Here is a 14,166-nt window from a genome sequence, read left to right on the forward strand (position 1 = left end):
TGGCCATGGCTCACGGGCCCAGCCGCTCCGCGGCATGTGGGATCCTCCCAGACCGGGGCGCGAACCCGGTTCCCCTGCATCGGCAGGTGGACGCGCAACCGCTGCGCCACCAGGGAAGCCCCCTACGTGTCCATTTGAGGGTCAGCTTGACTCTCCTCCTTGGTGAGGTCTCCCTGTCTCTGTTCATAATTAAGTGTTCCCCTAACACTTTCTTTGCACCTTTTTTATGGTACTTACTGCAGATTACACTGTGCTGTTGCCAAGACTATCACAATCACTATTTATCAGAAGTGATTTTACACCCAGGACGGTTATATAATAAAGAATATGACTGGGCATTGTCCCTGATCCCTGGGAGGAGCCTCTAAATCCTTAGAATTTCCTGACAGGAGTGTCTTCGTTATTCATGGTGGGCCCCTGGGACTAGACCTAAGTTTATGCTAATGAGATCACTCAGGATGGGGAGGCCAGTGCCAGAAAGACCAACCATGTGATCAGAGAGTTGGGGCCTTGAGCCCAGTAAAAGCAGCCTGACCTCAGCTGGGGGAGAGGGACTGCAGATTGAGTTCAATCACATGAGCAATGATCCATTCAATCATGCTTGTGTAACAGGACCCCAGCAAAAACTGCAGACACTGAAGCTTGGACGAGCATCCCGGTCGGTGACGCACGTTGACGTGCCAGGAAACTGACACGCTGAGGACATCCTGAAGACATGGAAGCTTCTTTTCAGGATGCTCCTAGACCTTACCCTACGTGCCTCTCCTGTCTGTCGCTTTGGATTTGTATCTGTTTGTGATAATAACACCATAATTTTAAGAAGAGCACGTGCCAAGCTCTATAATTTGTTCTAGTGAATTATCGAACCCAAGGGGTTAGTGGCTGTAGCCAGTTGGGCAGGACCATCAGTGGCCTGAGAGCCCCGGTACCGTCTTGCAGTTTGTCTTGCAGCCCCAGTAGAGCTTGCAGTACTGTCTGAGGTAAGGGCAGTCTTGTGGGAGACGGTGCTCCTAACCCGTGAAGTCCACACTAACTCTGAGTAGTTGCCATCAGACCTGTATTGCAAGATCGAAGAGCCACTGGCTAGACATGAAATTCCCTCCTGTCACAGCCTCAAAGTTGAGAGACACAAACTCCTCTAAGACTAACCCTTCAGGGCCCAGAGCCGAATCACTGCAGGGTTTCCCATGTTATCAGAATCTGAAGACGTTAATCCAAAATGATTTAGTGCAGCCAGGCGGCAAAGGGAGTGGGGAATGGGGCCAAGGGTGTAAACTGACAATGGAGACAGGCTGACTCCAGTGGAGGGCTCAGACTTCATGACCAATTGCCCTTCCATGTATGGCACCAAGATACTCACCTCCCCTTGAAAAAGGCCACATAGAAGATGGGTGAGTAGGCATTGACAAACTTTAGCAAGAAAGCCTTGAGCACCAGGCGCTCTTCGAATGTCTGCTCTGTTCTTGGAACCTCTGCAAGAGAAGAGCAAAGCCGATCAGACTGAGAGACAGATTTCCCACCTCTCCAGAGTTGTGACCCTGTGACACGAGCCATTATCTGTCAGTTTACTCCTTCAGAGTAGAAACTAAGAGATCCATCTCTCTCGCACCTTAGAACTGACTTCGTCTGGGAGGTCCCAAATGGTCTTCCAGGTAACATGAGGCTACAGAAGGCCAAGCGTACATACGATCATCACCTGTCTCTTTCCGCTGCCCTCCTCTTATCCACGCAAGCAATGGTTTCACGCTGGGCTCCTCAAAGAGGGGTCTGGGCAGGCAGAACATCCTCCCACCACCCTTGCTTCATCAAGAGGAATTCAGCTTTTACCTGCATACTTGCCACTTCTACAGAGATTTTACTTGAACAAACATCCCTGACAGAAGGGCTTGTTAACCAGTGAACAGAAGTCAAGAAGCAGTACAAGCCTGTCTTGGGCACCAGGGTGTTGCTCCTTTTTCTCTCTTCCTTTGACTTTACCAGGAAAGCACTCCTCTGGACATCCTCGGGCTAGGCTGAGGCATTCAAATGATGGAGGCTCATCAGATAAGTAAGTGAAACAAACACAGCCTGAGCCTAAGGTCGCAACCTCAGGGGTGAGAGCGCCAGTGTGTTCTATCGGGTCCAAACAGGGGAGTCAGCCAGTGTTCCCAGGAGGATCCTGAGAAACACCGAGCAGAAACCTCATTGGTGCCTTCAGAAGACTTGAGACCCATGGGAGCTCCAGTGGACAGCTGGGCAGAGAGCTCCGTGGGGTCTCCACAGACCGCGACAAAGAGCTTGGCAAAGATAAGGGGTTACTGGGCCACATTCTTCAGGGGCAGAAGGAAAGCACTAACCCTGCCTCATGTGCATCTGACTAGAGCCCCAAAGTGTGCTGAGCCCAGGGCCAAACCACAGAGTGCACAGCGGCCATGGAGTCCTGTGTCCAGATGAGTCCACGTGTGGACCCACCTGACCTGTCTGCCCACCTGACTTGCCAATAGCCTTCACAGGACTAGAAAAGTGGACATATGACCCTGTTCTCTACCCTGGAATGCCCTTCCCATCTCCTCATGCACAAAGCCCTTGCACTGTTTGACATCCAGATCAAATGACCCCACCACCTCCTTCCTGAAGCCTTCCCAGACGCCTTCAGCTGGCAGTCATCTCTCTCTGTTTTCTTCTACAGTACTTTATATTTCTCTGTATTAATTATCTACACGTCTGCCCTTTGAAAATCACTATAGTAGTAGCTTTCACTGACTGTGTCTTAGTTTGGGTTACCCTCTAAGTCAAGGATTTGGGAGTAAGTAGTCTATTTGGGAGGTGCTCCCAGGAAGCTTGGTAAGGGAGGGGGTGGTGAGACACAGAAGCGGGGGAAGACTCTCCGGGTGTGTCCATGAACGGGTTAATGCCGCAGGCAACTGGGACCCAGTCCCACCGGGGCTCTTCTAAGAGACTGTGTGAAGCAAGCCTCAGAATCATTATGCCGAGGCCTGAGCAAGGAGGGCTCCCTCAGTGGCTGAAGGTCACTTCTGGCTTATCCCAGGCACGGGCTGAGCGCGCTCCCACAGCCAGGGAACACCTGCAGACAGGGAGCTGCAGCGACCTCAGCGGCGGCCAAGGGGTGTGCATGCTGCTCATGGCTGTCAGTTCCAAGCTGCCTCCACGTCTTCTTACGTGAGGGAGGGATTACGTCTCACTTTTATGGATAAAGGGAACTGAGGCCCAGAGAGGTTAGAGCCTTGCTCAAGATCACACAGCCAGTAGGGGACAGAGTTACTTGTCTCCGAAGACAGTTTTTACTACATTACACCTGGAAATCAGGATCTTTGATTAATGTTGACACCACACTTCCTCTTTCACCTCCCCACCCTCCACTCCCAGCCTGACACCATGCACCTAAGAAATGTTTGTCACTATTCAGTGCACATTCACTGAGCACCGGCTGTGTCCCCTGCATCTTGCCAGGATGAATGAAGACGTCACCACTTCTTCCAGAAGCTTCACTGAGCCAGGTCTCTGTGAAAGGCTTTTGCAAACTGCCAAGTCTCTTCCAGAGTTCCCTTGTGAGCGGCAAGGTCTGACCTCCCCTCTCATCACGGCAGAGGGGCTCCTAGGAAGAAGCATGCTGCACTTCCATGATCTGCCTTCCCGCACAGCAGAGTGAGCCCCTCATTCACTGGTGATCCTACAACACAGTCTTGAGTATTGGCAGATGGTACCCCGGAGCACCAGCAGCGCATGAGCAGAGGCCGGCTAACAAGACTGCCCCAGGCAGACGCGAGCCCCCGGGCACCTGTGGCCCTGGGGGGGGACTTGAGAATGAGAAAGCTGAGTGACTACTATCACTATTGTGATCCTGGCCTTGATTTTCCCCTAAGGCTTCTGAAAGAAGGGAAAATGAAGAGTTACTCGTCCTGGTCCCCGTGAGAAATGGGGTGTCAGTCCTGGAGAGCCAGCAACACTGAAAACTTCTTCATCCTCCAATCTCCCCTCCATCCTAAAACCCACTTTAGTTCACTGATGTTGGCAAACAGTCCTAGAGGCCCTGGCAGGCCATGCTGAACCCACAGAGCTCCCAGTCCCTCTCCGCTGTGTGTTGAGGGGAGGGATGATTTGCTTGTTTTGTTTTGCTACAGAGGTGGCTGTAGGAGCGGATTTTAGCATCAGACATATTTGAGTTCAAATGCTAGATGTAATGAGAGAAGTGAAGCTATATAAAAAGGATAATGATACCTCCTTCACAGGCCTGCCCTGAAGACACAACGGGAATGCTCACAGAGCACTCGGCCAGGCGCTTGGCACACAGTGGACCTCAATAAGTGATGTTGTCCTAAACACCCTCATCATCACCATCACAATCACCACCACCACCACCACCATCACCATCACAATCACCATCACCACCACCACCACCACCATCACCATCACCATCACAATCACCACCACCACCACCATCACAATCACCATCACAATCACCACCACCACCACCACCATCACAATCACCACCACCACCACCATCACCATCACCATCACAATCACCACCACCACCACCACCACCATCACAATCACCACCACCACCATCACCATCACCATCACCACCAACACCACCACCACCACCACCATCATGCAGGTCCAGCAGCCCTGCTTTCCACAGCACAGTTGGCCCATCACAGGCTGGATGTCTGTGCACATGACTCGCCCCCTGAGGTTCCAGGCACCATTTCCATGCAATTACTGATCACTTTCTACCATTCGATGGAGAACATGGCTGGGAGGTGATCCTGCTGGCAAGAGGGTTCTGCTGGCAGAGATCACCTGTAGGTGATCCTCTGTCCCCACCCCACAGAACCAAAGCCCAAGCTTTCTGAGGTCCTCCAGACAATTCTGGCAATAGCATTGCCTGCCAGGGAGTCTGGAGACATCGTCATTAATTCTACAGGAGATGAGGTTGGAAAAGTCTACCATGATATCCCACAGCCAATAGATGGCTTTGTGGTTTTCTCCTTCCTGCCACACACGGACAGACACACGTGCAACCCCACGGATAAACGTGCTGGGCAGTCGCACTGCCTAGCCCAGTAAGCATTTGGATAATGCCTTGTACTCACCACTTATGGTTAACACTGCCACTTCAGCCAGCTCTTCTTTAATTTACGTATGTTAGCAAAGCCCCTGCAAACTTTAACCTAGAAGGCCTTCCCCTCCCTGCTACACAGAGGCCAGGACCACCCTGTTGGTTGATACTCATCACGCCCTCCCCGAGCTCCAGATCCACACCCACTTCTTCAACCTGACTCTTTTCGCTCTGACTAAAGGAAACAATTCTGAGGCCCAGGTGGAAGTGCCTGCCATGGAGTTCTAAGGTCACTTCGGGTTTTAAGATCTCATAACTCTGAACCCCGAAGTGGCTGTTATAACCTCATCACCTTCCCCAACCCCATCCCACCCGCCCCCACCATGTACGGTTTGGATGGCTTTTTCACAATGAGTGAGGTCAGAGAGATACATCTTCTGGGAGGACCACAGCTGGTGTCAGATGTATAGTACTCTCCTGTGCACGTTTACTGAGTTAATGAATGACATGATGTGATATGAAAAAAACATTATTTGGAAGAAGTAAATACTGAAGTATTTGTCATTTACTAAAAAGTCCCTGTCACATTGCAAGGAGGGCAAAGCCGAAGGAGGGACCTTTGTCTGTTGAGCAGGATAACGGTATGAAGATAAGAGGAGCAGCCAGAGAGAGTTAAATTCCCTAGGTAAGAGAAGAGATAGGGGTGCTGGAGGTAGATGCAGGACCCATAAAAGGCGAGAGGCAGGGCTCTGGGAGGGGGAAGGGTGGAGAGGGGGATGAGGGGGGGCTGCTGCGTGACAGGTGGGGGGTGCCTGGTGGAAATTTCCATTAATTTCTGCTGTGTAATTTGCAGTGTGACCCCCTCATTTGCCTCTCCGTGGACTCTCCAGTAATGACCCATTACAACTGCATTCCTTACCATGTCAAAGAATCCTGGATGGGTTCTTAGGGGAGGGATGTGCCAAAGGACTGAGTCCGACTTCAAGATGAGCACCGGGGCTTGAACAGAGGCTCCCCCCGCCATACCCTGTTGTAGCTGGGTTACAAAGGAGAGAGACTGGGGACAGAGAGGCAGAGAGAAAGGAGGAGGAGGAGGAGGGGGAGGGGGAGAAGGGGAAGAGGCAGGGAGGGAGGGTAGATGAAGAAAGTCACCGCCTATCCGTAAACAAAGGGTGTAGCAGCCATGGAGTCATCAGCCAGTGCAGCTAACCTGGACTGTGCGCCCTGAACGGATGCAGGACGGAGAAAAGCAGGGCACTGACCCTAGGTCGTCAAGGTGCCCATCAAAGAGACGATTTCAAGGAGCCCAGGCTCTTGCATCTTCTCAAACTTAGAAAAGCGCTAAATTCATTAACTTGTCTGTTTTTCTTTAACTAACAGTAATCTTTCGATGGTCCAACTACCTGGTTTTTGTTGCAGAAACTCCTGTGTATCCTGGCTCCCCACTCACCTCTTCCGAGCAGTCCCTCAGAGCTACCTGAGAGGCTGCCTCCCGGGCTTAAGTAATCAGAAAGTCCACTGAATAAAACATAAGGCTCAACTTTTAGGTTGTGCATTTTTTTCAGTGGACGGAAGGAAGGAAGGAAGGAAGGAAGGAAGGAAGGAAGGCGGGACCGAGGGCGGGAGGGATCTCTTTCAATAGGAGTTTGAGCCTCTGCCCAACCAATTCAACAATAACTTAATAACATCTTGTGTCTCAATTTTAAATATTTTGGGGGTAAGAAAATGAAAACTGAGGTCACCTGTAAAGTAATCAGGTCTGAGGATCTAAAAATCTGGAAAACTCACCTTGTAAATGTGGCTGGAAGGGGATTAAGGATGAGGTACAGAGAGGCACGTGTCTTTGATCTTCTTTTATAATTGCCTTTGAACTCTTTGTACGCAGATCCCCCAATCCCTACAGGAATTCCCTCTAAGTTCTCTGGAAAGAGAGTCCAGTCCCTTTAGAGCTCTTTGCTCCAACTGGAAATGAGTGACTCCCTTCCTCCATCCTGATAAATCATGGGTCTGGTTATTATTTATTAGGTTTATTTCTAAAAACAGCCTGCGCCTATGCTTTTAAGGCCATGAGCCACCATAAATAATGGGCATTTCCAATAAACAATCCAAATCCCCATGACAGGCCGCTAAATCAGTCGAGCATCCCATAGCAGAGACGCTCTGTGGCCATGCTGGGTGCTTTGCTGAGACTTCTGGGGAAGCGGGGGCGGGTTTCCAGGGAACACAGCCACGGGGAGGGAGAGAACGGGGTCCCGTGAGCTCCATGCGAATTTGGGTCTCTTTTTTTGTGTGTGATTGAAGTATAATTAGCTGATTTACAATGCTGTGTCCATCTTAGAATAGGTCTCTTCCAACAGCCAACACGAGGAGCCTCGCCCGCCTACAACAGTGAGACGGAACAGGTTTTTCAGGGTCCTTTTGGGGTGGGATGATGTCTACAGCACAGCTAGGGCACTTCGGGACACTGGGCACCATCCCCTGATAGGACACAGAATCTGGGGTGGTCCCAAACTGAGCCCATGAGAAAACGGACCAGGCTTGTGTTTCATACAACTCCAAATAAAGTGTCTTTAGATATCAACTGCTACGGGGATGGAGAGGAGGAGAGTCAACATGGAGAGAGTGTGAGAAGGGAGAATGCAACCCCTCTCCAGCATTCACAGGCTCCTGAAATCTCACCTCCCCCAGGAAGCCACCCCAGGTTGACTGGAGGCCATCTGAGAGTTTCACCTGCTCACCGCCAGCTGGGGCAGATTTCGGACAAAGGGCAGACTCCAGGACCGGGAGAGACCATCAGAGAACTCCTGTGTGGTGCCCTTACCCAACCCCCTTTCTTTTTAAGTGTTAAACCTCTGATGCGTTGTGTCATGAAAAAATATGAGTATAAATGACCCAGCTGTAAACTGCCTGGGAAAATAATCAGTATGAAAGCCCAAGTGAGTCTCGGGGAGGCTGGCTCAGAATTCCAAGTCCCCAGAGCGCCATCCTCGTCACATGGAGACAGCATGGCGACCAAGAGGGTGTCAGCCGCGGAATCGGAATTTTGGAAGAGCAGCTCGTCCTCATGGGTGTCCCTGACAATCCAGCAGATACAGAATGATGGCGACAAGACAAAAAGGCGAAGAAGTCCAGGTGTGAACTTCAACCAGTTCCAGCCCCGGCACGGCTCTGGGGAGGACGCAAGCTGCGTCAGAAAGCAAAGGCGCCACGGCGCTCCCTGCCTCTCCCCCAGGACAGATCCAGCTTTTACAAACAGCAGTGTTTCCTGACAGCCCAACCATCTGGACTTCCCTCCGTTTGTGTGTGGGGGCAGGTGTGTGGGTTTGGGGGTGGAGGTGGTCCCAGCCTCCTGTGTGACGTTGTTGCCTTGTTTATGCCACGGGGAGGGAATCACCCTGGCAGAAGCCAGCCAGCTGGATAACCAGGCAGCCAGCGCATTGCCCCAGCGCACTGAGCGCCCCAGAGCTGGAGATTATGGATGGGTGCTCCTGAGATACCCCTGGAGCCCTAGAGAGTTTCTAAGCACAAGGGGCCCCACCCTTAGAGTCAGGAAGATGACGGCTGCCCCCAGACAAAGGGACGCGAGGCCTACTGTGCTCTAGCAGCCCAGCCCCAGGTGACAGTACATTTTAAGGAAAGGGGTCACAAAAGGGAGCAAAAGCACCCGCAGGGAGGGAGACAGACAGAGAGCAGCGCTCCGTTACGGGGCATCCCTGAGAGCGCCACGGCGCCGTGCAACACCTGACACGGGGTCCCCACTCAACCGCTCCATCCGCTCTATGCGGATGCTCGCCTCGTGGCAATGAGGGAGAGCAGGGAGAGGACAGGTCGGTGTGCCCGGGTCACAACCGCAGACACAACGCCGGTGGGGTCACCTGGCAAACACACTCGCCGGTCTAGAAGCCGAGCCCCCAGCGAGCAGAGGTGGAGTGATCCCATCTCAGTCCACCCCCTGGTGTCTTCCCAGGGGAAGATCACCCAAAGGGAGTGTTTTTACCTTTTCCATCATTATCTTTTTTTTGTTCAACGAACGTCCACCAAGCGACCACTGTGTGCCAGGCACTGGGGGCTGGGAATACAGCCGTGCGCCAGGTCAGCGAGCCCCCCGCCGTGCGGCGCGCACGGTGCCGGAGAGGGAGGGGGGCGCGTCGGAGGGCACTGAGCACTGATGGAAGCCACAGGGACATGAGGAGGAGGAGGAAAAGGCGACAGGAAGCCTGTTTTAGTCGGAGTGGCCAGGAGAGGTCTCGGAGGAGACGACCTCCCAGCTGACACCTGAAGGAGGAGCTGGGGGCAGGGGTGGAACAGGCAGTCCCAGGGGCCGGGGCATTGGGAATGACGAGGGAGTGTGAGGAAGAGGAACGCAGAGGAAGGGGTTCTGCGGCCGCTGCAAGGACCTGAGATCCACGGGACACACGGTGCGAAGCCACCGCACGGGTGAGGCAGAGTGACGCTGAGAGCCAGGGGGGCCACAGCAGAGGAAGCGTGGGTGTGGGGCACGGAGGCGGCACAGACGCGGAAGCAGAGACAAACCAGGACTGTGTGCTTGTCCAGGCGGGACACGACCAACGCTAGGAGGGAGCGCGTGAGAACGCATCAGAGCTGGCAGATGTGTGAAGGTGGACTAGACAATACTTACCAGACCGGGAGTTTAGGGGTGAGAAAAAGAGCCATCTAGGAGGATGCTTGGGTTCCGGTAAGGGCGTGTGAGTGCTACTTCCTGAGATGGAAGAGTGATGAAAGTGACAGGTTTGCAGGGAAAACTGAGAGTTCAAAGTTAGACTCACTGAGTCCTTGGGCCTGTGTGCTTCTGTCCTCGTGCCCCAAGGCAGGCGGGGCTCTGTGTGACTCGAGAACCATCCTCCAAAGCACCTGGCCAGCTCTGAGGCATCAGATCCTCAGGCAAGCCACAGCCTGCAGTGGGTGATTTCCCAGGTCCTCTCTGCTCTGGTCCTCTGTGTTCTACGGCACTACCGCGGAGCCTACGACAAGGGGAGAGGAGGTCCTGGGCTGGGAGCAAGAAGACCTTTCTGTCCCAGTTTCCTGCAGAGACGTGATTTACCTTTCTAACCTCACCATCCTAACTCCTAAAATGGCACCTTCCTGAAACATTCCTTGTGAAGTCCAAGCAAAAGTATGGAAAGCAAGAAGCACCGTGTAAGGTCGCAGACACTTGCTGTTAGTAGGACGCTGTAGCAAGGCACTCTATTAGACTTTTCATTTGTACGTTTGTTTCCACTTCTCTGGTGAGAGAAATGCCAGCAGGTTACCCGAGAATCTCTGGCCGAGCCCTCTTTGAAGGCTGGGGTGGGCTGGCATCACCTGGGGTGAGGAGGGCCCCCGAGTCACTGAGGGTCACCTCCCTCAAGGAGAGGTGGGACGAGTATCCTCAGATCTACTGTGCTTTGAAAGTTTAAGAAGACAGGCTGTACGCAACTAGGGCGGATTCCCAGGGAGAAGCGAGTCTGGGTCTGTGTGACGAGTGACATCTTGGAGATGCGGATGCAGGTACCATGTGTCCTGATAGCTGCAGACCCTCGATGGAGCTTCCTCTGAAGGAGAGGACGGTCCTTCCTTAGAGACACCAGCGACCTGTCTGGGACCGGCAGCGTGGAGAGACCATCTCAGCAGCGGTCCAGCCTCTCCTGTCCGACGAGACAAGGCCAGCGTCCGACAGCAATGTGGGGTAGCAAAGAGACACGCGAGGAGTGAAGGGCTGGCCATACCGCAGGGATTTCCCTGCTGCAGCATGGATGTTGCCCTGACCCTCCTCTGTTAGTCAGCTTCGCACCAGGAAACAGAGTGTACCTCAGATGGTTCAGAGGAAGGGATTTCAACGAAGGCACGGTTTTGCCAGAGGTGAGGGCAGATCAGGGAAGAAACGGTCCCAATTCCGTCTCCTCCACCCCCTAAGCTCCTTCCATTGCTTCCCATTGGCTGAGCCCAGCCACCAGTCAGCGTGGGGTACCTGGTGATAGGACCTGCTGGGCCTCGGGGCACAGACCACGGTAGCCGCGGGGTGGGGGGAAGGGGCCTGGAGGGAAACCACGGCCAGCAGAGCATGACCACCATGACTCCCTTGCTTCTCATGGATTCAGGCTCTGGGTTCTCAGAAAACTCAAAGAAAGGGAGGGCTTCCCTGGTGGTGCAGTGGTTGAGAGTCCGCCTGCCGATGCAGGGGACACGGGTTCGTGCCCCGCGTACCGCGCAAAAAAGAAAGAAAGGGAGAGGAATGTATGGGGCTTCTTGCTAAAAGGAGAGATGGGGGCTTCTTGCTAAAAGGAGAGATGAGTGTTTCAGTGATTAACTGGAAAAACGAGAGAGACATGTTCATAGTTACAGCTCAAGTTTGGAAGGAATCCTTGCCAGTTGTATTAAACTATTCTAAAAGTAGCAGTGTTACTAATAATCGTTCCACATAACTGGAATGAATTGTTCCACAAACTCAGGCTATAACCTTGCTCGTGTCTTCTGCATTACTAGCAGCAGCCTCCCACCATCCCCTCCGCTTCCCAGACAACATTTACAGTTACTTTAAGCCAACATCACGGAGGGGGGGCCCTCAAACAATGGCAGAATCTACCCTGGCCACACCCTTCCCCTGGCCTCCCAGATGGGACGGGCAGGAGGCCACCCAGGCAGTCAGGAGCTGGTGGCAGACCAGGAAGACAACCCAGCAGACGTGACTCTAAGCCAGATTTCAAATTGCCAGCACTGTGCTCTCCCCGCCGGAAGGCACAGGTCTCAGAGCAGCCCACACACATCCACATGCATCCACACGCATCCACTCACATCCACACGTATCCACGCGCATCCATACGGGTGCCTGCTCCAGAAGCACGCTCCTGTGCAGGCTTAGGCCGCAGGGAAGCCGACTCCCCTTGCCCCGGCGCTCAGAGCCGAGAAAGCAGCCCTTCACCCTGCGCTCTGAAAACACACGTCGTGCACATTTGATGGGAAATTAGATCCATCCCTGTACACCCAAAATGTTCCTCTTTCAAGAATTTGTGATGTCCCGGCGGCCTTTGGTTCTGAGTTTCCCCCTCCTTTTCGTTTCTTCCCTCTCTTCTCTCCTCAGCGGTCAGATGCAGCCTGTGCAGAGGATGGCTTCGAACTGGATGCACAATTCTGGACTCAGGACTTCCCGGTGGCACTTCAATTCTTCAGAAAAAGAGTTTTTGGGTTTTTTTGTGTGGTATGCGGGCCTCTCACTGTTGCGGCCTCTCCCGTCGCGGAGCACAGGCTCCGGACGCGCAGGCTCAGCGGCCACGGCTCACGGGCCCAGCCGCTCCGCGGCACGTGGGATCCTCCCGGACCGGGGCACGAACCCGCGTCCCCCGCATCGGCAGGCGGACTCTCAACCACTGCGCCACCAGGGAAGCCCAAAAAAAGGGTTTTTTAAAAAAATTTAATAAAGCACGTGAGACCCCAAAGTCTGCGGACCTGCAGAGGTCTCCTGAGGCCTGCGGGCCTGCACGGGGGGCTGGCCCCCACTGTCTCCCCGCTTGTCCCCAGAGGACGTCCCTACCCCAGCGACCTGACGTTCTCATGGGCGGGTGCGTCGCATTTTAAATCTTCTGGAGCCTCTGATGTGTTTTCTTCTGCTTTCCCAACACATTTAGAATCTCCCGAGGCCAAAGGACAGCTACGTATTACCAGACAGTGGGGCGCTGTGGTCTCAGCAAGGACACCAAGGCCAGGGCCCTCACCACTCACAGCCAGAGGACCTTGGGCCTGTGGGAGGGCTGAGACCACCCTCACCCTTGGGGCTATTTTGAGGATTAAATATACTAATATACATAAAGTGCTTCGAACAGGGCCTGGCACAGGCTGTGTGCGCGTGCGTGTGTGTGCGTGTGTGTGCGTGTGCGTGCGTGCGTGTGCGTGCGCGCGTGTGCGTGCGTGCGTGTGTGTGTGTGCACACCACTATTAACTATGGGTCTTGGTCAAGTTTCTAAACCTCTTCAGACCCCTCATAAATAAAGTGAAAGAAACAACCAGTTCCGGGCGCTAATGTGAAAATTAGGTGAAACACTGTACGTACGATGCCCACCGGTGCCTGGTACACAACGGGTGTCAGTAAAATCAGATCCTTTCCCCGCCTCTCCTTTGGTCACTTCCCCGCCCCCGCTGTGGTAGCGACACTCAGGAGCAGGGGTCATCAGCAGTATTTAAACAACTCACAAACACAGCCTCTTCCTAAGAACTGGAGGCTTTGATTTGACACGATAATCGTGCCTCAGGTACACACAGTGAGCCCAACCCTGTGACTAGGAGAGACTCAGTGCAGGGTAAAGATGAATCATACAGCCCCACACACAAGCCAGCACTTTACAGAGTTTGAAAGGAGAGGAGGGGGAAGGAGAGCAGGAGGAGAAGCTGGAGTCAGAGAACAATGCTGACAAAGACAAGCTCGTGGCAGCTGGATTAGTCAGCTGAGAAGCCTGGTGTCAGCCCTGCCTTCCTCACTCTGTCTGGAGCTAGAGTGCACATGGGGCCCCTTCTAGGCCAAGCCGGACCCGTGCCTATGTCAGTCGTGACAAGACCCTACCGTTTCAGGAACACTAGACATCATATACTCCCCAACCTTGGGCTCGGAAGCTCATTGCCTCACAGGCACAGTGTACCCTGTGCCCTGACCCAAGGAGGAAGCTGCAATGGTCTGAATGTTTGTGTTCCCCCAAATTCACATGTTGAAATCCCAACCCCCAAAGGTGATGGTATTGGGAGGCAGGGCCTTTGGGAGGTGCTTAGGTCATGAGGGTGGAGCCCTCATGAATGGGATTAGTGCCCTTATAAAAGAGACCCCACAGAGCTCCCTCGCCCCTTCCACCACGTGAGGACACAGCAAGGAGACAGCCATCTGCAACCCGGAAGAGGGCTTTCACCAGGACCCGGCCATGCTGGCACCCTCATCCTGGACTTCCAGCCTCCAGAAGTCTGAGACATGAGTTTCTGCTGTTTATCAGCCACCCAGTCCACGGTATTTTGTTATAGCAGCCTGAACAGACTGAGACAGAAGCATACCTTGAGCTGGTCTGCCTGGTGACCCCTGTTGTCTTACCTCAGACCCTGGCCTCCCAAGATGCCCGAGCCCCATCCTGTTT

General features: G+C 53.5%; 1 protein-coding gene across 8 annotated transcripts in view; it reads right to left on the reverse strand.

Annotated features, from left to right (window-relative positions):
* Positions 1 to 14,166, reverse strand: part of ANO2 (anoctamin 2) — a 299,540-nt gene that overhangs the window by 41,750 nt on the left and 243,624 nt on the right. For all 8 annotated transcript variants that reach the window (XM_055085431.1, XM_055085428.1, XM_055085433.1 and 5 more), the window contains one exon: positions 1,361 to 1,472. In XM_055085431.1, coding sequence (XP_054941406.1) covers positions 1,361 to 1,472 — 112 coding nt within the window. The remainder of the gene's footprint in view (positions 1 to 1,360; positions 1,473 to 14,166) is intronic.

Source organism: Physeter macrocephalus, chromosome 6 (assembly GCF_002837175.3).
Source record: "Physeter macrocephalus isolate SW-GA chromosome 6, ASM283717v5, whole genome shotgun sequence".
In the NCBI taxonomy this organism is placed as follows: Eukaryota; Metazoa; Chordata; class Mammalia; order Artiodactyla; family Physeteridae; genus Physeter; species Physeter macrocephalus.